At 32.4% G+C, this 24815-nt stretch overlaps 1 protein-coding gene across 5 annotated transcripts in view; it reads right to left on the reverse strand.

Annotated features, from left to right (window-relative positions):
* The window catches only part of LOC118195777 (ethanolaminephosphotransferase 1-like), a 154118-nt gene that overhangs the window by 96644 nt on the left and 32659 nt on the right, over positions 1-24815 (reverse strand). For 3 of the 5 annotated variants that reach the window (XM_085809845.1, XM_085809844.1, XM_085809846.1), the window contains 2 exons: positions 23226-23294; positions 2449-2641 (listed from right to left, as the gene is read on the reverse strand). In XM_085809845.1, the coding sequence (XP_085665971.1) occupies positions 2449-2641; positions 23226-23294 (262 nt within the window). The remainder of the gene's footprint in view (positions 1-2448; positions 2642-23225; positions 23295-24815) is intronic. The other 2 variants (XM_085809847.1, XM_085809848.1) reach the window with 1 other exon arrangement.

Below are 24815 nucleotides of genomic sequence, written 5' to 3' on the forward strand. Positions count from 1 at the left end.
ATATTATTTTTTTTAAAAAAAATCTGGTCTGATGCACTGTATGAAAATCCATTTGTTTTATCATTCGCCACAACCAGCCTTGAATTGCGAAGTAGGAATGTCTTCTTGTGCCGCAGCAAACACTCTTTTACTTGGTACATTTCTCGTGTTACTACATACCCTTGAGCACGCATATCATGAACATAAGCAACTACTTTTTTTCTAAGTTCGGAAACTTACATTTCGAACCACGAAACGGATGTCTTGTTTTGTTCGTTGCTGCCAGTTGATCACACTGTTTGCTCCAATTGCACTTCGTCCAACTTATACGCTCTTGCTGCTACTAGTTTTCCATTTTCTTGTGAAAATTCTAAGAGTTTCAGTTAAAAAGCCACTGTACAGCTACTGTATTTTCACATTTCAAGCACACTACTTGCTAACTACCATGATTCCAAATGATACTATGAATGAAAAGAGAAAGCTTGAAATATGTGAATGCTTCAAGGAGGAAGGAGGGGGAAGTAATTTCATTGCAAAACAGTATTTCCTGGAAGCCAGTGTGGTGAAAACCTAATTGGACTGCCTTCATTTTGTATTACATCTGCGAGATGGATTACTGCCGCCGATGTTATGACTGAATAACAGCTACACCAGAATGCAAGGAAAGTCTCTGCTTTTCATCCTAGCAGCAACCAAAGACAAAACAAATGAATATTCTTTCTTTAAAGATGTTTATTGACTAATGTTATTGACTAGGAGGGAAAAGGTGATGTTCGAAAAATATATTTTAAAGTATAAGGTATTTCTCCTGCCTTCCTAGCGTGCCTTCGTGCTGTAGTGGTTCTGTATGCTGGGCCGGTATTCCAGAGGTCCGTGGTTCGATTCCTGATGAAGGCGTAATTTTTCATCTTTCCTGCTTCGAAGAAATATACCTAATGTCTCTACAGTGGCGGCCAAACTAAAAGGGTATCGGATAATGATTCTCCTCACCCAGGATTTGGTGATTGGATCCCCTAAAAACCCCAATTGCCCTTTAAAAGGGGGAGTAATAATTTGGGGGACAAATAATGAAGTACTGTAAGGATCTTAAGTTTTACTAACGTTTATTTTATTTTAAATCTTTACTATCACTTCTTATTTTCTACTTCCGGCCAGAATTAAAAGCTTTAACTTATTTATGCAAATTTATTTTGCGAACGCCAAGTACTTAAGTTGTGGCTTTTTGCCAAGCGAGAGAGAGGAAGGAGTTAGTAGAAGCCGGCCGCTTGCCTTAGCAGTTTTACTCGGTTGCTGGTTGCCTTCCAGGCCAGAGGTTTAATCCTCTTAAACATATTGTAGTGTTAACAGTTCTCTGCACTACATACGGCTTCCTGTTAATATATGGCCAATCTTCTCGGAGACCCTTGTTTGTTATTCCAAAGTTAAGTTAGAGTTTAGTTAATATTTTTATATTCTTACGTTCAGACCACAAGTGGTTGGTCTCTGTATTCCGAAGTCCGGAAATTACTGTAAAGAGTGAAAAATAAAGGGTTTCGTATACCCTTCCTGTGTATCTTGTCTACTTCCCACATTTATTGAACATAGCTTTAGTAAGCTCCCTGTTCCGAGTCAGGTTTTTGAATGTTCCCAAAGCAAGTAAGGCGGAACACTGAACCTGATAGTACTACGCCAAGCTACATAAAAATTGTGGGAAATTTTAAGAATAAAGTCTGGAGAAATACGTTAAAAATCAGGTTGGTAGAAGTATAGTCAGAAATCAGGAGTCTCCTGCCTAAATCAGGAGAGTTGGCAACTCTGAAGCATACATGCAGCAACAACTAAATCACATATAAGCATACTGTATATGTGCTTGAGTAGACATGGAATTACATGCTTCATAACTGACCCGTTTCATCAAAAGTCATAGCTGAACAGTACCCATCAAGCTACAAAAAAATGTAAATACTGCCTGAACATTTTTTTCCCTTATAATTTGATTTCATGCTTCATTTTATAACTATTTCTGAACAGAATGACATGATAAATTATATTTATTTTTCACCAACTCACAAAGCTGCCAATGAGTCAACGACATTTTGTGGGGTATGTAGCACGTACCAAATGCAGTAATATTAAAATATGTTGATTTCTAAAAATATTTGAATACAAAATTAACTATATTAAAAACCATCTAATGAAAAATTTTTTTTTATATTTTTTTATTTTTATTTTTTTTTTTTTTTTTTTTTTTTTTTTGTGTGTGTGTGTGTGTGTGTGTGTGTGTGTGTGTGTGTGTGTTTGTTTGTTTTTAAGTTTATAACAGACCTAAAACGAATATCTTCAGTGTAATGGTTATCAAGCTATAGATGCTAGAAATTTTTATTTTTAAACGAAAAGATACTCCTGAAACATGCAAATAAAAACTATACATTTAAACTTGAAGACACCAAAAATATACACATTTCTAAATGTCATTTGTGTATATCTTACCTAATGTATGGGCCAGAAAATGATTGATGGCACAAACTAACCACACCCATTGAGGAACAGGAAGTGATGTTGGAACAGAATCACTGGAAGCACAAAAATTGTAGTCATACACCGCAAGAAGAATGGCATTTAATAGAGTGAGAAGGAATCCAGTAAATGTTAAAACATTAGGTGCTAACCACGTTGGCACCAACTGAAAATATAAATATCAAAGAAATATATAAAAGAATGTTCGAATAGTAATTCATTTAATACACTTGCCTATTATATGTACTGATTATATGATCAGCCTTAGGAAACTGATGATTCTGAAAATGAAACCAATATCATTTAATGTAGTTCAAACATTTATTATGCTGCAAAACAATGGATCATAACAATGCTATAATAGTTCCAAGTGAGATTTCTCTCTTCAGCCTATTTTTTTAAAAACAAGACTTTCAAATAATTCTTCTAATGACTTTTTTTAGTAGTGAAAGTTGGAAATACTGCAGACCTCTTGTGCTGTGTTTTCAGCAACCAGCGACATCACATGGTGCTCCAAATTATGCTTTAGCAAATATCCTTTGGTCACTTGATTTCTAGAAAAGGAATTGTTCCATACATGTTATGTTTTGTAGATGTGTCAGTATACCACTACATTTCTGGAGGTCTATGTAATCGCAAATGCACATTAATAAACCTAGGAAAACACTCAGGAGTGCAGGGCAATATTACAGGAAACCAACTGCATCATGATTCAAAAAGCAATCCAAATGGCAGGAAACATTTGAAAAAAAGCTAACAAGAAGAATAGGACTGCTACAATAAATGGCACACTCTATTCTTTGTATTGTGAAATAAATAAATATTTGAACTACATTCCATGGTGTTGATTCCAATCTCAAAATTGTCAGATTCCTGTGGTTCATCCTACACATCAAATATAACAAATAATACATTATAATCAATTCATTTTTAAGCTACCAAAACAGAGTGAGAATATATAAAAATATGTTAAGAGATTTTCAATGTAAAAGAATGTGATTTAAGTGTGTGGGGGTACCATACATCAGGTATTCATTTATTAAAGTTCAAATGGCAAGAACAATATTAGTAGATTTTACTTTTAATAACTTTCAGGCCTACCAGTGTAAAAACTAGATCATCAAAAAATTACAGTTTCCAATTTACTAAAAATATTAAAACACAAATTCAGATACTGTAAGAATAATTTTGACAGCTTTGTAATCATTTTGGCATCTTATTTCTTGGTAGAATTTCTCAATTTTAATTCAAACTAAAAGGAATTTTCTATTTCACACTGTGGCAAACTAAGTTCAATAGCAACAACTTCTACACATTTATAAATTGCTCCTAAGAACTATAATGCACACTTTTTTAGACCTTTTATTAATGTTTTAGCTTGGTAGTTTTAGTTTCACACTATAATACTTTACATCTAACTATCATCATTATTTAAGTAAAATCAATATTTTCAAAATAATTGTTTCTTTCAAAGCATATATTTGCCAAAGCAACATCAATTTGCATTGTATTCAATAAACAGAATAAAAAGAACTTGAAAATTGTATATTTATTTAAATTTAAGCACAACCTGCATTACTACATTAGCAAGTTAAAGATTTCTGATATTAATAAAACACAAAAAGTCTCTATTGATATGCTAATTACTCATGAAATGATATAATCCCTCAATCTAATTTTAATTTAAAAAGTAGGACTAAATTTGGTACAGTATTTTATTCCAATGCTGCCTCCCATCAGTGATCATTAACTCAAGCCACTCAGATTTAATCTTTTTTAATACCATATTTTCTCATGTATTTTTTCCCCTAGCTCTTTAGCAACAGGTTCTGAAAATTTTTAAATTATCCACATAATTAAAGTAATAGGCCTTCCTCAATTCATTCAGAGAACAAGCTCCTCTAAACTGTTAAATGGAGTCGTCCACCCAGTAATTTTTTTGTTCTTACTAACAATGACAAACCATCCCAAACTACTTGCAAAGGTCATGCTGAAACCTTCCCTGCTAACTGTTATGGCAGCTTAATATAAGAACAAGTAAATCTCAGCAAACCAAACACGAACCCATATTTTAAGTTTTTGATGAATTTTTTTCATTTTGCTGAAATTTGTTTGATGAATTTGCTGAATCAGATGCATATTCACCTTCTCTAATTATTTATGGATGATTTGAAGCCTAAGGCATAGCAGAAATAACAATGGGCAAGATTAAAGTTACAAGGAAGCAGAAATGAAAATATCTTATTAGATGTTGTAGTGTTAAAATTACTATGTATTCATACTGGAATATAACTTTCTTTTAGAGAAGTAATACTGCAATAATTACCTGTAGTTTATCCATGACTAATTTTCATTTGTTATGTTCTTACCGTAACCGCATCCTTTGGAAGTTAAATTATTTGCATAATTTCCCCCCCCTCACAATTTTTGGATGCTATTAGTAAAAAAAAGGAGGGAAAACATGCTGATCAAATACAATAATCTAAATAAATTTACCACATTACTCTACACTGGTGGCCATGAATCAGTTATGCCAGTCGCAACCAACACCCTTCGATGCCAAGTTTGGTTTAAGGCTATTTTAATAATCTACCTAAATATAATTTCAAATACATACACTTTTGACATGTCTAGCTTATAACTTTTATGAATATTTGCAAAATTAATTTTAAAAAAGGTATTTTTAATGTTATACATTATACAAATGTTATCTCTAACTACAGTAATTTATAATACATCTAATTTGTATAATTTATACTGAATTTATACTCTGACATTAAAAATGGTTTAGTTGAGACTTCCCATTTCTTGTATATTATACATGGGCATTTATCATCTACATTGCCACACAAACTGCCAGTTCTTAGAGATGCAGTAACTTGATGTTCATCCACAAGATCTTTAATTTATCATCGAAATTACAGCTGTGCTTAACAGTGTATTACATTGCTTTACAAATTGAAGAATTTAAATGGAATTTATGCATTTATTGATAATTTATACCTTTATTTTTAATAACTCTAACTGATATATTTATTATACATCTAATTCATGTGATATAACTAAATAATACTTTTTATAAATATGTGCATTTATTGTAATTAAGGCAAAATGTTTCTAATCACATAAATTATGCACTAGGTGCACATACTTAGCATGAGTTGTTGTTTTTTTTTTTTGTTGTTGTTGTTGTTGTTTTGTTTATTAACATTTACATCATCACTGTATTTGATAAATATTTTTTATTTTGAAAGAAAACTTATTTAACCCTTTCTGGCACGCTATCTTTTAAAGTTAGAATTTTTACAAGAAAAAAAAATGGTTGATCGTCTAATCAGGCCTAGAGGAGTATAAAGGAGAAATTTTGTAAAGAAAGCCCTTACCATTTTAATTATGAGGATGTGCCTGGAGCAGGCTCACTGAATGAGCTTCCAAACAGAGTGCTGAAGCGAGTATTGCTGGGAAGCAAGTAACAGAGTAAAAGATTTTGTCTACAATTAAAAAAACACTACATTCTGAATACCGTAGCAGATTTAGCATTACCCAGTTTGTGCCACGGGAAAGCCTGCAACTCTACCCCCCCAAAAGCTCTTTTGGCAATATGATGATTACATGTATATAAGTGAAAAAAGTTACTTGGGTATATGATATTTACATTATTTACATTTCATATTTGCACTTTCATCTATTTTTTTTTTATGGTAGTACTTTTTGAAGAAGGTGACACCACCTTTTAAAAGGCACAACTCAACACTACATGTTTTGTACATGTACCGGGATCCGTATAAGATTCACTACCTGAAGGCAATTCGTGTAGCACTTTCAGTGCTTCAGAAATGATCAGCCCTTTCTGATCCAGTTGCAAAATAATTAAAAATCAGAAAAAAATGAACTAATATTATATCTACAATTAGAAAATTTAAACTGTACAATAAAATTAAATAAATGTCTACAACTCAAAACTATCAACACGTAGCACTAACCAAACTTCTTTGAAAGAGAAAAAGAGAACTGCTCTAATGAAAAACCAAACTGATAAAATGTCCCCTGACCTTCAGAAAAATCACCCCAACAATTTCTTATTTGATAACCAAACCCCTCCTACAAAAAAAAAAAGAAAAAGAAATAATGGGAAATGAAACACAGATGTGGACCCACCTTTCTATTGTGAATGAACCCACAGGAGAGCTGCAGTGAAAAAAAAAAAAAATACAGTTGGTCTATTCCTAGTGTCTCAGTGACACTCTAGGCACACCTGATGTTCGCCATTCAATTTTAAGCAAGATTTCAAGGTAAAGAATTTAAAACTGATATAGAATAAGGATATTAGCATACAGCCAAGAAAATAACACAGAAATTTCTTTTCAAACAATTCCTTTTATATATTAAAAAAAAAAAAAATCTAAGATTTCTTTGAATAATGTGGGTCTTCAAAAACTAAACATGGCTAAAATATATGGACTGGTTTGTACTGTGCTGCCATCTAGAATAAATAAAGAAGGTTCAGAGTAACCTATATTATACTAACCTATAAATCCTTTTTCATTCAATTTTTCTGTGAGTACAGAGGGAAAATTTTAGGTGTGCCACAAAGGGTTAAGAAAAGCATTTCGAAAAGTAATGCAAAATCTAAGGGTATTTACATTTTAACACAACTCCATTGGTGCAATTTGGAAATTTTTTACAGATGAAACTGTAAGTTACTTCTTCAAGGTGGTAATTTTTTTCCCGTGGGAAGACTTTTTTTTTAGAAATATTACCAAACTATCGATATTTATCATGAGTTGGTACACATTATCAACATACAAAAAGAAAATATACTTTAGAATTTTAAAATACAGCTTTGAATTATTAATTAAGGATTACATTATACATTTAAAAAGTAAAACACTTGCAATCTTCTTCAGATCTTTCTGTATTTTTTTTTTTTTTTTTTTTTTTTTTTTTTTGTTTGTGCTATTCTTCTCTTCAAGTACACAGTGATCTGTTTTCAATTTAAAAAATTCAGAGAATTGAGCAGATTTGGCTTCGTGCAATTCCCAGCAATAGCTGCTATCAAGGAAATACACTTTGCTATTGTTCTCGTTTGAACATTTTCAACAGAATTCTTGCAGAAATTGTACTGCAGCTTCTTGACTGCTGGAAAATTCCACAAACTCACATTTTAAAAGCAAGTTTAAAGGGCAAAATATCACAATTTACTTATAAAAATCACTGAAACTTAGGATACACCAGATAAGAATGCATATGAAAATGGCAGCATTGCTTGGCTGAAGGATTGTTATCGAGATAGTTGCCAGAAGAATGGTTTATGCACATGGTTGCTACACCTTGCACATTCTGAAAACTTGGCAACTTCTTCTAATGTGGTATATATGTTAATATGTAATATGTAAGCACCAAAATAAGCAGTAAAAAATCCTTAAAAAGACAATTTTAATTTATTTTAACTTATATTTTATCACTAATTTATTAACAATAGATAAAACAGTACAAAGTCCGAGACTCATCGGGACTTCAGCGATTCCAGATTAGGCGTTTTTCCGAATTATAGATCATCTAAATCTGGTAAGATGGCATGCAGAAATTATGCAATTAAAAATATGAAACCGTAATTTATGAAATAAAGAGCAATTATGATCTAAAGAGTATCAAAATTTAGGAAAAAAAAGCTTATTTGTTTACTTTATTAAACACTTCTTTCAATGCAATTTGTTTAAGTTGCTTCGTTTTTTGTGCTAATACTTTCTGTTTAATAAACAGACATAATTTATTGTTCAGTTACAAAGTTCCACTGTTCAAGTCCTGTAACTGCTGTGTCGAGAATACCGACTTCACTATCGGAAGCAGCATTTTCTAGATCTAGAACCATACTACAGATTTCACCATCCATTAATTGATTGATGATTGAAGCATTGTTGTCGCAATGAAAAACTTCTGTTATATCATCTTCATTTATTACTGCTTTTCCACATTTCTTTAAAAAAACAAATTAATTCGAAAATTTAACCTTTCGTTTGCGATATCCAAAAACCTTCACATTCGCGGCTATAATATTCATCAACCTCACCGTGAAATATTCTAGATGACCATAAATTATGCCGAGCATTTTTTAAAGTATCTGGAGACACATCATTTCATGATCTTGAGATGCTCCACAAAGCAGATTTTATTCTAAAATAGTTAAAAAATTCTTTGAATAGTCTTGCCATTATCCAAGTAATTTAGCATGGATTTAAAAAGTTCTACTTTATATTTGTATTTCAGCATGCACACTATTCTGATATCCATAGGCTGAATGATTGATGTACAATTTTAAGAAAAGAATAATACGGATACATTATGTTTCACTAAAACTTTAAGTGAAATATGAGCCGAACAGTTGTCTACAATCAGGACAATTTTTGCATCATCAGGTAAACCAACTGAATTCTGCTGAGCGTATAAGTATGAAATGATTTTCAAACCAATCATTCATTAACATTTGTGTCATATGTGTTCTTTTATCTGCACGATATACAACGGAAAACATTTTACTCCTTTAAATGCTTGAGGTCGCGTATTTTTTCCAATTACGAAAAGTTTACACTTGTGCGTTCCTACTGCATTTGCGCATGTTAAAAAATTCAGAGTCTCGCTTTGGAATCTTTGACATGAGTTGAAGTGTTTTCTGTACAGGTTGCCAAGGTATTTTGCAGTATATATTGCCAGAAAAGACCAGTTTCATCAAGGTTGTAAATTTGCTCATCAGCGTTGTAAATTTGTACTTTTAACTATCAATGAGTTGAATGAATTCATCTGCAAATAGTTCAGAAGCTTCAGTATTAGCTGAAGATTTTTCACCTGAATTTTTTAATTGCCTTAAACCATGGCGATTTTTAAATTTGGTTAACCAACCTCTTGAATACGTGCACTCAGTTTTTAGTTAATTTCTTCGTGAAATACTCAGAAGTTATAAATATAATCCGTCAATAGTACAACCTTGCTGCCATGCTGTCTGACCTATTCAATTATCACTTTGTCATGATGTTCACTTTCAGCATAATGAAACATTTTTCTGTTATTTGTTGCAATCGGGATGTCAGAATCCACAATATATTCGAGGCTCTAAGCTATTTGAGATATGAAGGCCTTTATAAGTCTGTTGTACTATATTTTAATTCTATATTTATACTATATTTTAAATTTTGGAGGGCTTCAAAGAAAGGCCTTACGCTATAGCTTGTGTAGCTTATACGTAAATCATGCAAGGTTTAATGGACATCAAAACATGCTTTTGCTTTGTAGATACTGTTGCAGCTCTAGAATTAGAAACTCTTTTCAACATGATCAAAAGTTGAAAATTTAATTTTCATCAAATTTCTGTAATAAAAACAGCCTGCAAAAAATAATTAGGCTGGATCAAATCAAAAAGTTAAGGAATAGGGCAATCTGCTATGTTGGCTGAAATTTCTTAGAATCAGTAAGTATAATTTTAGTCTAGTTTAAAAGCATCCACTATACATTATTGGCTATGTATCATGAGACTGCCGCCAAGAGACAAGTTGTTCCGCTAAATTTTGTCTTACTTCTATCGCACACTGAGACAATTTAGCCTGATTGTATTTAGTTTAGTTATTTATTACACTTACGCCTATTTCTTTAACATATCGGTTATACATCTATTTCTTGCACATATATATTTAAGGCTTATCAGAATCCCGAATAAATAAATTCCTACATACATTTAAGGTTTATTGAGGGGCGGCGCAAGATGTCTACTGCCTGATGCAGTCTCTGTGGGTCCTAATTCTGCTACCAAGCACCTCCCTAAGTTCTAAATTTCTGCTGTCCCTAAATTTTGGATTCCCCTACCACCCCTAAATTTTGGATGCTTTTCCTAAATTCTAAAAATTTTTTCATCCTTTAATTTTGTTGCTCGGTACTTCTCCAAATTCAGAAAATCTTGTCTTCCCTAAATTCTGTTGCCTGGTGCTGCCATACGAGCTCTGCTGCAGGTTTTGGGTTTTATGTGAAAAAACATTATCAGTTATTCTTAATTCAAATACCACTAAATGCAAGCTTTTGGCCTATGAGTATCATTAACAAAATCTATTTTTAGCATATGGTAAGAGATTTTTGTTAAAATTTTCCTCATCATTATTTCTTAGCACATTTAACTTTAATCTGCAATCATTGCCAAGCGTAATGTTGACATAAAGGTTGCCATACTTTTTATTATTAGATTACTAATATAAAAAAAATTGGTGGACGTCACTGCATGAGTCATTACTCAGTTTGTCATGAGTTGAAAAACATGCATTAATAAAAGCAAAATATAATAAATAATGATTCACCAGTTTGGCATAAAGGATATAAAATATTAGTTGGTGTAAAACCAAAGATGTTTTTATCTTGAATGTTTTGGTTTGAATGTATGCCAAGCAGATATCCAGCTATGGAGCCAAATTATTGAATGAAATGAAATCAAATGCACATGTGTAAAGCAATTGAGAAAAAAAAAAAAGTTGTTTGTTTTGAGGTCCGGATTTTGGACGTCCAGATCTTGCACTTTGTACTGTATAGTGTTTTGCAAGAAAATATAATATTCTGGCATCAGGCATATTGATAAATGACAGCTTATCATGAATTAATTTTTTGAACACCTTTGCTTTTAAGATTTCAAGGGATAAGAATAATACATCCTCCACCAAAGGTGGTTCAAAAATGTTCTCCCTCAAAACTGGGACAGAAACTTAAGTTAGCTACATTCAGCAATACCTTCAACACCTGTGGTACTACAGAGGTGCCGACTTAGCTTCTACATGTACCTACATGTGACCCACATCCTTCTGAATTTCTAATCCCTCTTCCTAAATGCAAGTATTGCTGCATTTTAACTCATTTTTCACTGCATCAATTTAGTGTTGAAACAATCTAAGAGGACACCCCTCTTCATAAAATACACATGTGAATTAAACAGATTTTAACTGGCTCAGGGCACAGAAAGTGATAAAAATAAAAACCAAGTTCTTTCCCTGCCAAAGTGATCTGTCAGGGACACCAATCTTCCCTTACATTATCAGAATATCAGTACAGTATTAATTTCCTTCTAAAAGAGATTAATATTCAGCCATACAAGAAACTGTCCAGCTCAAAGAAAATATACAACTTTAGCATTTGTATATAGAAAGGCTTAGAAATATATGTTTGACTCTTTATAAAGTTCTTGGCTCAGCGAAAACTCTTTGGAGAACGTTTTCTTTGCGACAAACAAAAGACTTGTAGGAAGTGATGTACGGACTGGAAAACGGTCAAGAGAATTGGTGGGTCAAGTAAAGACGAAAGATGGAAGACGATGCATAACCAGCTGGAATGCAGTGTGTAAGGAGATAGCTAAGAAGAATGTATCTGAATGCACTGTATATGAGATATGTATGACAGGTTTTGTTTTGTTTCACTTTAGTGGTAATAAAGATATGTTCTAAAGTCGTGTTTGGAAAAATTCTTAATATGGTGAGTTATGCTGGGACTAACTACTTGGAACACTCATGCTAGCCAGGGAAAAACAATTTGACAGGGAATAAAAATGCAGTTTGTACTAATAGTACACACTTCATCTGAAACTTGCAAATTCATGCCCAAAATTCACTGTCCTAGTCTTGGTTTAGAACTGGGAACATCATAAAAGGACCCTTGTGTTGAATTCCAAAAACTTCCCTCACAGACTTAAAATTTAAGTACTGAAAAGAAAAAAAATCATTCCATAGTTTACACCAATCTACTAGTCAGTATCTCTAATGTTAACTTATCTCAGTAACGAAAGAGGAGTTCTCAGATTTAAGTTTAAATTCTCACAAAACTCCCAAAACCTTCTATTATCCTACACTTCACATAGTTCCCTGCTTAGTTTATGCGTAAATTTTAAAAAATTTGCCCAAAACTTTCATTATGGTTTAATTTACTCTGACAGCAATATTCACGAATGTTCCAGTAAAAAGTGCATTTAAATGTTTAGAAAGTAGATTTTGAGAATTCCATTTCTCATGTACTGAAATCATGGAGGTAGGAAATATAAGAAAATCCCAATCTGGTTTTTCCCATTCACTCCCTTGAAGCAGTAATACACCCTACCTGGCGATCAAAATATTTCATTACTTGCCATTAAGATCAATTGGTTTTGAAAAGTTTGGAGGTAAATATATATGTTGTAAATATAAGTATAAATGCATATATTTTTGTTTTCTACACTATTTCAGTCCTAAGTATGTGAAAAATACATTTTTAAACATTTCATTCTGAACAGAATTAAATGTATACTTTTCCCAGAATAAATTGCTCAGAACAGTTTTAATTTGAATGAAAAGTTTTTACAAGTTTCTGCTAATTACATTAGAATAAAATTTTAAGGTAATTCGATTTTATTTGGTTAATGATTACAAAAATTTAAATCAATGTTTATTGATTATTAATATTAAAATTACGCATCGCAAAGCTTCTTTCTGAAATTCTGAGAAATGAAATAAATTTCTGAAATTGTATGATTCAGAAAATTGTATGGTAAAAGTATATTTTAGGGTACCCCTTGGCGAAACTTGGCGATTTTTGGCTTTACATGGACACCAAGTTTGTCCAATTCTTTGACTTGTTATTTTAGCTTGCGTAGTGGTGATTTTTGCACCAAAAATGGCAACACAAAGCCAAAATAACAAGACAAAGAATTGCAAAGACTTGGTATCCATGTAACACATCGACCTATTTTCATTTAAAAAAAAAAAAACATCAGAGAATTGCACAAACTATGTCTTACGCACTCCCTCGAGTTTGTCATGCACACATCGATATATTTTCGTTTAAAAAGTCAAAGGAGCACCAAATTCTACAGTAGAGGCAAACAAAAAATACATAATCTCAATAAACTACATTTTAAAGCCAAACAATAAAATAACATAAAAAAGGAAAAACCTCTTATGCATTTAAGCACTACATAAAAGAAATATCCACTTACCTTATTTAGAAATTCGTTCGTCATCAGTCTGTGGCACACAAAATTCCGTAACAGCATGCAAAAACTTCCTAAAATTATCTGAACTAGTATCCGTATATCGGAGTCGCCACATAAACTCACAAAAATAAAAGTAAAAAATATACTACGTAGTTCCGTACTGTCCTGAAAATGGCTACTAAGTAAACCTTCATTTACACACCAGTCAATTAATGCACTTTTCCCCTTTCGTTCCAAATCGTACAGAAACTTCAAATTAATCTTACAACAGTCAGCCATTGTATCATCTAAACAATGAAACAAGCAATGTACTTCCTAAGCAACACACACCATAAAAGCCCTTGCAAAACATCCCATGATTCAAAATTTTCCAGTATAATGCAAAGGATTATGCCATAATAGGGTTTCCATAACATTCAACTACTCAGGTTACCATAAATGATACAACTTGCTGATAAACGAAACAACAACATCGCGATAATACAAGGGGTACCCTAAAGTCAACTCTAACCAATTGTATAAATATTTCTGAAATTCTATTATTAATATTAAAATCATGCATCATAAGCTTCTTTCTAAAACACTTTCTCAAATATAAGATGATTTTTATCTTCTGGCATCTTTTGAATCAAAAATCACAAGTCACTTGAATAATTAATGCTCTATTTTATTCTTTCAAAGTAGAGCACCTTTTATTTGAATAGTGAAATACTGCTGCTGGTTTCTGATTTCTACATACTTTTACAACTATATGCATAAATACTCATTTACATTAAATATTTTTTTTTTTTATTTTCAGCATGTGCAAATCTTTATTTTTGTGCATTCACTATATTTTTTGAGTAATTTAGAATAACACAGCATCTATCAGATTTTCTACCGCCCAACTGGTAGACTGGTTAGTAACCCTGACTGCTGTAATGATGGGCCCGGGTTCGAATACCAGTGAAGGCATGGTTGTAAGTGTCTGTCCCTTCATAGGAGCAAATGCTGGCCACCTATTAGGAGCTTCCACAATAAATGGTCACCACTTCTGGCCCTTGTACTGGCGAAAGGCTATTGCCTATTAAATAAAGTGCCTGGCCATTAAAAAAATACCAGGTTTTGTTACATAAGAATTATACATAAATATAAAAATGAATGTAAATTACATCCATTATTGTTAATTACACACTCATGCAGTTTTCCTTCGTAAGTCCTCAGGAAAGCATCTGTCCACTTACGCAGATAGCCTTTGCATGCTTTATCGTATTTAAAAATCTTAACCTGACATACATGCCTAATTACAAATACTTTAACATACATAATTTCATATTTACATTTAGCCATCAAGTTTCAGACTTTTAACATAAAATACATGTTTGGATACATCCATTTTCAAATTTTCTAGTGAATATATTTTGACAGAGCATTAAATATATCTATTAGCAATTTCACCCTGCTCCTCCTAGCACCAACATCTTAGCAATTTTACCTGTTTCGGCACTTTTCAATTATGATACTGAGAGCAAATATTGTAATATGCTCCAGAAACCTGTTCTTTTGCTATGAATGAGATCTGCAAAAGCTAGGAATCCTCAAATGAAAAGACTCGCATGGGAAACATTTAACAATCTGGAATCGATTAGAGGGCCATTCGTCATAGGACCTCCTACGACGGAATACAAATTCACCTCCATGGATCACCCAATTTTCAAATTCTTAATAAGCTGTCATGATGATATGGCATGTTCACGTGCTTACATCACCTTGACACACACGGCTCTGCCTATTTGTGTAAAATAGTGAACAGAAACATTTTCTATCACCTGCACATACTGGAAAATGTTTCTGTATATTATTTTACACAAATATATGGTTACAAATGAAGAAAAAGTTGACTTATTAGCAAACTTGCCTATATACAGTACATAATCCGAAATCTGGACATCCATTATCTGGAATGATCTAAAATCTGGACCTCAAAACCACCAACAAAGTTTTCCTTTTAGGTTTACGCATGCGCATTTGATCCCCCCCTTCGCACATAATGAAACATCTGGAGAATCGCAATTCTTTATTTCACTTCGACACTAAATAAAATAGCTTGTTATTGAAGAAACAATCATTTTAGTATAAATTTGTACCATCAGTAATTTGGCTTTATTGCTGCGTATGTGCTTTGGCACACATCTCAAACCGAAACATTCCACATAGTAGATATATGGTTGACCTGGCGCCAACCCCCTGGTGAATCATTATTTATTATACTTTCCTTTCATCACTGCATGTTTATCAAAACATGACAACTTGAGTAATGACTCATGTACAGATGCCTAAACAATTTTTTTATGTTAGTAACTAAATAATAAAGGAATGTGGTAACCTTTTTATCTTGATGATGAGCGTTTTTATCACTTGGCAATGATTACAGATTTAAGTTAAATGCGCTAAAAAATGTTGACGAGGAAAAATTTACCAAAAATTTCTTTCCATATCCTAAAAATAGATTTTGTTGATGATACTCATAAACCCAAAGATTACATTTAGGGCTATTTGAATTAAGAATAAGTGATTTGTTATTCCCCCACAACCAGCACCAAGGCTCATATGGCCGCAGTAAGTCGCAGAATTTTGGACCCACATAGACTGCATTAGGCGGTAAGATACCTAGCACCAGCCCTCAATAAGGCTTAAGTATATGTGGGAATTTATTTATTCAGAACTCTGATATGCCTTAAGCATGTACAAGAAATAGACATAAGGCTTAATTGTCTCAATGCACAATAGAAGCAAGATAAAATTTAATGGAGCAACTTGTCATTAGTCGCCAAGCTTTTGATGCATAGCCAAATATATATAGTGAAGGATAGCTAAATTTGATGATGATAGCCACTAATTTTAAAGGTTTTTGGATATTGCAAAACAAAAGTGAAATTTTCCTATTAACGGATTTTGTAAAGAAATGTGGAGAAGCAGTAATAAATGAAGATGATATAAAAGAAGTTTTTATATTATGAATGACGAAATCTGTAGCATGGTTCTAGATCCAGAAAATACTTCTACCAATAATGAAGAAAGTGACAGAGAAGTTACTGAAAACGAGAAAATTTCGATTGACAAGTAAGTCGGAATTCTTGAAACAGTAGTTACAGGACTTCAACAATGTAACTAAACAAGAGATTATATCAGCCTACAGAATTAAAGAGAAAGTATTAGCATAAAAAATGAAGCAACTTAAAAAAGTCACATTGAAAGAAAGGTTTAATAAGGTAAATAAATAAATACTAAGCTTTTTTTTTTTTTTTTTTTTTTTTTGTAAATTTTGATACCCTTTAGATCATAAATACTTCATTATTTCATAAATCATGATTTCATATTTTTAATTTTATAATTTCTACATGGCATCTTACTAGATTTAAGCTGATGATCTAAAATCTGGAAAAAAATCCCAAATCCGGAATCGCCGAAGTTCCGATGAATCGGGATTTCGGACTTTGCACTGTATTTATTAATTTTAACAAGGATCAGGATTTCAAGGTAATTTCACTTTTATGTCCCTCCCTTAAAAATTTTAAAAAGTGCATATTAAACTATAACGTGGATGACAAAAAATGCATTTTATTTAAAACACAAAATAAATGCAGCAAACACACTATCAAGAGTATCGAAAGAAGTATTATGTTGGCAACTAAGTAATTGCGGATTTCACTCATAGATGGCTTCAGTTGAATTTTTAGGGTTGCAGACGTAATACAAATGTAAAACACATTTTGTTATTTGATAGTTGGCAATTCAGCTGTCAATCAGTAAAAAAGGTTTTTTGATCGGTTGTGTAGTTTTCGTTTGGCATTCGTTGAAAAATGGAAAATCGAAAGGAACGTTTTCGTCATATTTTGCTTTTTTATTTCCGCAAAGGGAAAAACGCATCGCAAGCTCATAAAAAGTTATGTGTTGTTTATGGTGACAAAGCCTTAAAAGAACGGCAGTGTCAAAATTGGTTTGCGAAATTTCGTTCTGGTGATTTTTCACTCAAAGATGAAAAACTCTCTGGTCGTCCAGTTAAAGTTGATGACGACCTAATCAAAGCAATAATCGATTCGGATTCACGGTACAACACGTGAGATTGCAGAGAAGCTTCATGTATCACATACATGCATTGGAAATCACTTAAAACAACTTGGCTATGTTAAAAAACTTGATACATGGGTTCCTCACGAACCAAAAGAAACGCATTTAACGCAATGCATTAACAGCTGCAATTTGCTAAAGAAACGTAATGAAAATTATTCATTTTTAAAACGACTGATAACTGGCAATGAAAAATGGGTTGTTTACAACAATATCAAGCAGAAAAGATCGTGGAGCAGGCCAGGTGAACCAACTCAAACAGCATCAAAAGCTGATATTCATCAAAAGAAAGTTTTGTTATCAGTTTGGCAGGATTACAAAGGAATTGTCTACTTTGAACTCTTACCACCCAACCGAACGATCAATTCTGATGTCTACATTGAACAACTAATGAAATTAAACAATGCAGTTGAGGAAAGCAGCCCGAATTAACAAATCGAAAAGGTGTTGTATTCCATCATGACAATGCAAGGCCACACATCTTTGGTCACTCGGCAAAAATTATTGGAGCTTGGTTGGGATGTTTTGCCACATCCACCATATAGTCCTGACCTTGCACCATCTGATTACTTTTTGTTTCGATCTTTACAAAACTCCTTGAATGGTAAAAATTTCAATAATGATGATGATGTCAAATCGTACCTGATTCAGTATTTTGTTAATAAAAACCAGAAGTTTTATGAACGTGGGATTATGATGCTGCCTGAAAGATGGCAAAAGTCATTGATCAAAATGGGCAATACATTACAGAATAAAGTTATTTAGTTCCATGAAAAAATTGTCTTTGATTTTCTAAAAAAAATCCACAATTACTTAGTTGCCAACCCAATACAACATTTTCAGCTCATACCAGTTAGTTATGAGGAAATTCAGCTTTAGAGTATGTTATATTTTTGCAACATTTTAATGGTACCTTGAGATATTTATCATTCTTTACATATAACATAAACAGTATGCTAAAATCTATATTTTTGTAGTCCAGGAGCTTAGAATTTTTTAAAACAAATTCATAATCAAAATTGCTGTTGCAAGTTATCGAACAATAACATAGATGTGATTTGTACAGATATCCCACTACAATATAAAAATTGCTATAACCCATCCAAAAATGAATGTTCCTTTTATGCAAAAGTGTCCTCGCTTCTCGATTTGTGCAGAACTGTCTGTGTGGAAGTATTACCAAACTGCTATAAAGGTAACATGCTGTGAATGTAAACAAAAGTATCACACCACCCTTAGCTACCAAAGCTCAGCTGCTCTGCATCAGCTGCAGTGTGATGATGGCATCTCCTTTTACTCATACCTTCATTATTGAAACTGATGAGTTAATTTCATGTTGTCTGAAACACATTTTGTTTTCCAAGATAATTAGTACCATTAGATTGAAGGATTAGGCATGAGAAGTTTTGGTCCAATTCTTATCCACTATCTCTATATATATTCTGCATCCAAATTACACTCACTTCCAAAAGTTAGGCACAGAGAGGAAAATGCTAATTTCCAGAAGCAAATGAGAATTGAAGAGGATGCAATTCGCTGCAGAGGTTATAAGTTCAAGAAGAGTCAATAACGTCATTGAAACGAACTGGAAGTTTTACTTGTCTTCCACAGCGTGTTGATTTTTTAGGTTGTTCTATTTGCTGACTTGGCACAGATGTATGATCACTTTTTGAAGCTCTTTTGAGCACTTTTGGAGACAAAAGTTCATTACATTGTAACACATAAGCTGGTTTTAACCTATCCACAGAGATACTAACTTGTTTATTTTTAATTGATAGAAGAAAATATTTCGGGGTTCTTTGCAGTACCAAAAATGATCCTTCATATGGGGGCTCCAAAGGTTTTTTTCACTCCGTCAACCCGCAGAAACACATGCGAGCATGTGTACAAATCTTTTTCGATGAAAATCTTTTGTTTACATTTAGATTTCGATTGATAGGGCTTTAAGAGGGCCATCTGATTTCGAAGATTACTTACAAAATTATCATTTGATATTGGCATGTTTGATTCTTCAAAGAATTCGCCAGGTAATTTAATAGTTTTCCCATAAACCATTTCAGCTATTGTATACTTACAGTCCTCATGTAGAGCAGCTCGCAAACCCATAAGAACTGTTGGTAATGTTTCTGTCCAATAAAGAGAATTATGACATCTAACAGCTGTTTTTAAAGTACGGTGCAGACGCTCAATTTTCCCATTACTCTGAGGATGGTAAGAAGTTGTACAGTTTACTTTTACTCCACATAGCGTAGCCAAATTTTGAAACAGTTCTGAAATGAATGGAGTTCCTCTGTCAATAATAACACAAGAAGTTACACCAAATCGTGTTATCCAATGTTCATAAAAGGCTCGTGCTATATTTTCTGCTGTGATATTTGATAACGGTACCACTTCCATCCAAGAGGTAAACCGATCAATACACGTCAAACAATAAGTGTAGCCATTAGAAGGTGAATAAGGCCCAATTAAATCAATGTGCAAGACACTAAATCTTCCGTCTAGTGCTTGATATTGAGAATATTCTGATTTTGTACGTTTAGTTACTTTATTTTTCTAACACTCGATACAAGTTTGGGCCCACTGTTTAACATCTTTTTTTATATCCGGCCATTAGAACTAGTTTTTCGATATCTTCATCACTAATGATTAAAATATTGCGCACAGAATCTGGCATTTTCTGCAGAAATAGTGTTTTAAGAACTTTATCCGAAATGCCATCGGCAGCAAGATTTCGCATTTTTTGTAAAAGTTGACTAGGTTTACTGTCTCCCAAGTCTATGCCTGTTAGCAGTTTCTGTAAACGTTTATTTTCACTATCTTTAAAAGTGTCCAAGAGATGTTCTTTAGCAGCAGTATATTTGGTTTTGCTATGGTCACTTATTATATCTCACAAACTTTCAACAAATTTTGCTTCCAATTGCGAAACTAAGTAGTTGAATTTAGTTTCCTCGGCAGTTATTCCACAAATAGAAAACTGTGCTTCTACTTGATAACTATATCTCTGGCTTTTCAGCCCAAAAAGGGAGGTATTTTCACACTTACCCATGCTATTTCTTCTTTAATCCCAGATTCTTCACCTTCTGACATCTTTATCAATAATTCCAAGGTCACCAAAAATGTAGTGAAAGTTCTTTTTATAATAATTTAAAAGGCAAAAAGCAAAAGCAAGAATCAATTTTTTTCATATATGACATCTTTATTATTCTTTGTAGCACTCACTAACTCCTTACTGATTTCAGGCATGACAACCTTACAAACTAAACCGAAACTATAGGTGAAGTGAAAGTAGTAGTTATTATCTAGTAGAAGTAGTTGTAGTTATTATGACCAATAATAATTGTTGCCTACAAACTTTTCGAAGTGAGTGTATTTAACATATTGAAAGTTTCCAGTTTGGTCATACTACGTTGATGAACTTTTGCTCAGTTTAGCAGTCAGAAAGTAGATTCAGGTATAGTTCTTTCAATTGTGATCCATTAATAATGCTATTTGGTTCATTTTTTTAATTTGAGACACTTATTTTCTTCTGTTCCTTAACATCCTGTTCATATATAATGTATCAAATTTCAGTATTACTGTGTACTGTAAATATTCAGTTAGCCCTACACCACACTTCAAATCCCATAATTCTGTTAAACGAATGTTGGCTTCTTTATTCTATTTTCTGTGTACTCAAAATTTTCTCCTACAAGTTAATTCTCGATCAAGAATTTAACTTTTTAAGAGCGGCTGTAACTGATAAGGGTTTCTCATCTTATGTTGCTGATCAACAGATTAAAAAATTTTCATTTCAAAGCAAGAAAAAAGTTCTTGTTTTAAGCAATTACAAGAATTCAGTAATTATTTCTTTCCTTCCTGTGATTAGTTATAAAACTGCACATACTTTCTGTAACTTAAACTTCATGTTTTCCCCCCTCCAACCAATATAATTCAAACTTCAATACTTAAAAGGTGCGTGTGTGTGTGATTATGGCAAAACCTCGAGGGCTATCTGCCTAAGAGGAGGGATGCCTTCGTGGAAAACTTTCTATGGGAAACTGGCTCGTATACACGTTACACATGGAGAAAACCACGAAAACGCCAGGCCGTTCGCGGGATTCGAATCTCGGACCGAACTACCAGTGTTCAGCGACTTTACTGCTCGGCCGCTGGTGGGCCAATACTTAAAAGGATTTCATTCCAACTATAAACTTTTTGGGCACCTACAGTTTTCCTTGCCAGTACACAGTGCATTACACATACAATAATAATGTGCAGAGTCTTGTAGTTACACACTAAAGAGCGTGAGGCTTACCTTAGGAAAAACTCAGAAGCCTTCTACAGGCCATCAATGACTGGGGGGGGGAACTTTTCCATTTCTCTGTAAACAAAATTATTCAAAAAATACCTTCTGCTTGCAGAATCTATTTCCAGCACATATTTCTAATCCATAAATCCTTTTGGTTCTGGTTAATGATTCCAACTGTGATTCCAATTCTAATTCCTCTTTACTATCAGCTTTTGACAAAATTCTTTCCTAATTAAATTATGCTAAACACTGTTTTAAATATTTCAAAATACTTTAATCCCATTTTTGTATTTTTGTTTATCTCCCCCCGCCCCATTTCTGTAGTCTTTAAATGCTGTAATATTTTGTAATGTTTTATTTTTTATTTTATTTATTCATTCTTTTAAGAACAGTAATTTTATGGTTTGTTTCGAGTTTAACCTAATCTATAGTCATATGTCTTGTATTTAAGTGTTTGTTTGGTTCCTAGAATTAGTATAATTCTGAGCGCAACGATTTTGAAATTGCAAAAATAGCTTAATTTGAAGGCAAGATATAGGCAATTTGGGTCTTAAGGGGCTTTGGCAACTATATTAGTCATCTAGTTGGTTGTGACATTTGGTCACTTTCTGTAAAATTTGTGAGAACACACTTTCAAAGCCCTAGGATCATTTCTTCCAAGAGTTCCTAAAGCCTGTGCTACAGAGTATACATACAGATCTGAAAGGGAGTTCAGTTGTGAATTAGATGTGAAACTCAGCTGTTAACTGAACTGAGAGTGATGTGAGGAACTTTACAATTTGTGTCCTAAGAAGGAATTGCTAAATATCCAAATTTTCCTTGAGTTACTTCCAGCTATTATTGAGCTGATATGCTATTATTTTGCTCGTTTTCTTAAAAAATTATTAATTTCTTTCTGCTTATTTACACTTATTATTTAAAGAATCCTCAATGATTTTGTAGCTTCCAAAAATACTTAATATTATTTACATTTTAATCAACAGATGGCAGCAGTAACTTTGTATGTTACCTTTACTTGGAACGTGCTTAAATTTTTGGTCAGTTGTTATTGTATAGAAATTTTCAGTTCTCATTTTCCCTCCCTCAGTTAAAGAGAAAGGTTGTTTAGTCATGTTACACTAATTCTTCTTGCTCTTTATAAGTGTCTTAGATACAACATCCTGATGAGCACTGCAAAAGACTTTTATGCAAAAGAAACTTTTAAGCATTTTAATTAATTAGGTGTAAAATTATTAAATTACTTTTATTCAAGATAGAAACAGAGTTGCTGAAATGCTGAGTGAAAAAAGAAAAATTTATAAAACAAGTCAAAAAGAATGAAAATCAAATTTGTTTGAATCACAAAATGAAAAAAAATTTAAACCATACCTTAACAACTTGGTTCCAAAATGGATGCATGACATAGTTGCTCAATGGATTTGTATCTATTGCACTGTACTGTAAAAAAAGGTTTTGATTTAGTTTTAATAAAAGATAATATTAAAAAAATAAGAACATATTGCAAAAAAAAGAATTAATAAGTTTCAGAAAAATGCCTAAAAATAAACGCACACTTTGAGGCAGAAATTACCTCTTTAAAATAACTAAACGGTCTCAAACTGCATTAAAATTTTTAAGAGATGAGGACAATGCAAGCTTTCCTTCTTAGTATATATGATGCCCTTAAAATTAACATTTTTTTTAACTATACAGAACTCTTTTCTATAAAATAAATGTTTCATAATTATAAAAAGGACACTGTCTCAGAAACAAGATTATTAAGCACATTAAATTTAAAGTAGGGCTTCCCCCAAAAAAATTTTTATAACTTTAAAATATAGCCTCATGGATAAAAAGATTTTAATTCAAAATCAACCCTACACTTTAGGTTGTTTAGAGCAAATTACACAATGGTTATCAGACTAATTGGGAATACCTTTGTTGAAAACTTTTTAAAAGGAACTGGTTTATACTTAAATTACATAATGGGAAGAGCCACAGCAAATCTGAAATTACTTTCTATTGTATTTATTTTCTCCTACTTCATCAGTGGGAATGTGAAGTAGGGGCTGATGGAACTAATCTGACAAGATCAGGAAACTATTAACTGAATGTGTTTAAAATTTGAAAAAAATATTAAAACTTTACTCACAAAAGCATTTAACTGAATACACATTTTATTTTATTAGAATACTAAAAATATAGAGAAATATGAATATAAATAGAATTAAAAATATATCATAATTTATGAAGCAAGGAAAATAACAGCACAAAATATTTTACTTATAGGAAAATTAGAGTAAAATATATTTTCTAATAATACATTAAATTAGTAATAATATCAATTGCTAACTTAATGTAATGTGAAATTTTTGTTCTCTATTGTTGGATAAAAATCATATTTCTGAAGAACCCCAACATTTTCTTTTTCATCGTCCAGCAAACTCCACAGTCTCATTAGAATTTGTTACAAGGAAAAAAATGTATTCAATGCAAAAACACACACTAAAAAGAAAAATGACCATCGAATTTGAAAGGTGGAAATTAGGATGTAAATGTATGTTTGTTGTGCCTGCACGCATATAAGCATCCTATACCACGCCACGCACATGGGGAAAATCTCTCCTTATGATTGGATTTGGTTTCCGATGACATTATTTCTTCTACACTTAGGAACGCCTTGACTTTGCCTGGGCTCGAAGGTACACCTCCATACCGTTCATTTACATTTTGATAGCAGTACCGAAAATATTATTATTTGCATTGTATTTTTGTTGCTATGAGATTACACTTCTTACAACACTGTAGTGTGGTGAACTTAATATAAAAAATGGTAGCATTTTTTTTCCTAAAGAGAAAAATATTATTTCTTCATGTGCTTTTCCATAAATGTGGATTAATTGCAGAGATTTTTAATAAACGTATTCCTAATTTAAAATTTTTCATATTATGAAATGATTATTAATTTATTATTTCATG

The sequence above is a fragment of the Stegodyphus dumicola genome, chromosome X2 (assembly GCF_044657685.1).
Source record: "Stegodyphus dumicola isolate Sdum_Otavi_A_Nest chromosome X2, ASM4465768v1".
Taxonomy (NCBI): domain Eukaryota; kingdom Metazoa; phylum Arthropoda; class Arachnida; order Araneae; family Eresidae; genus Stegodyphus; species Stegodyphus dumicola.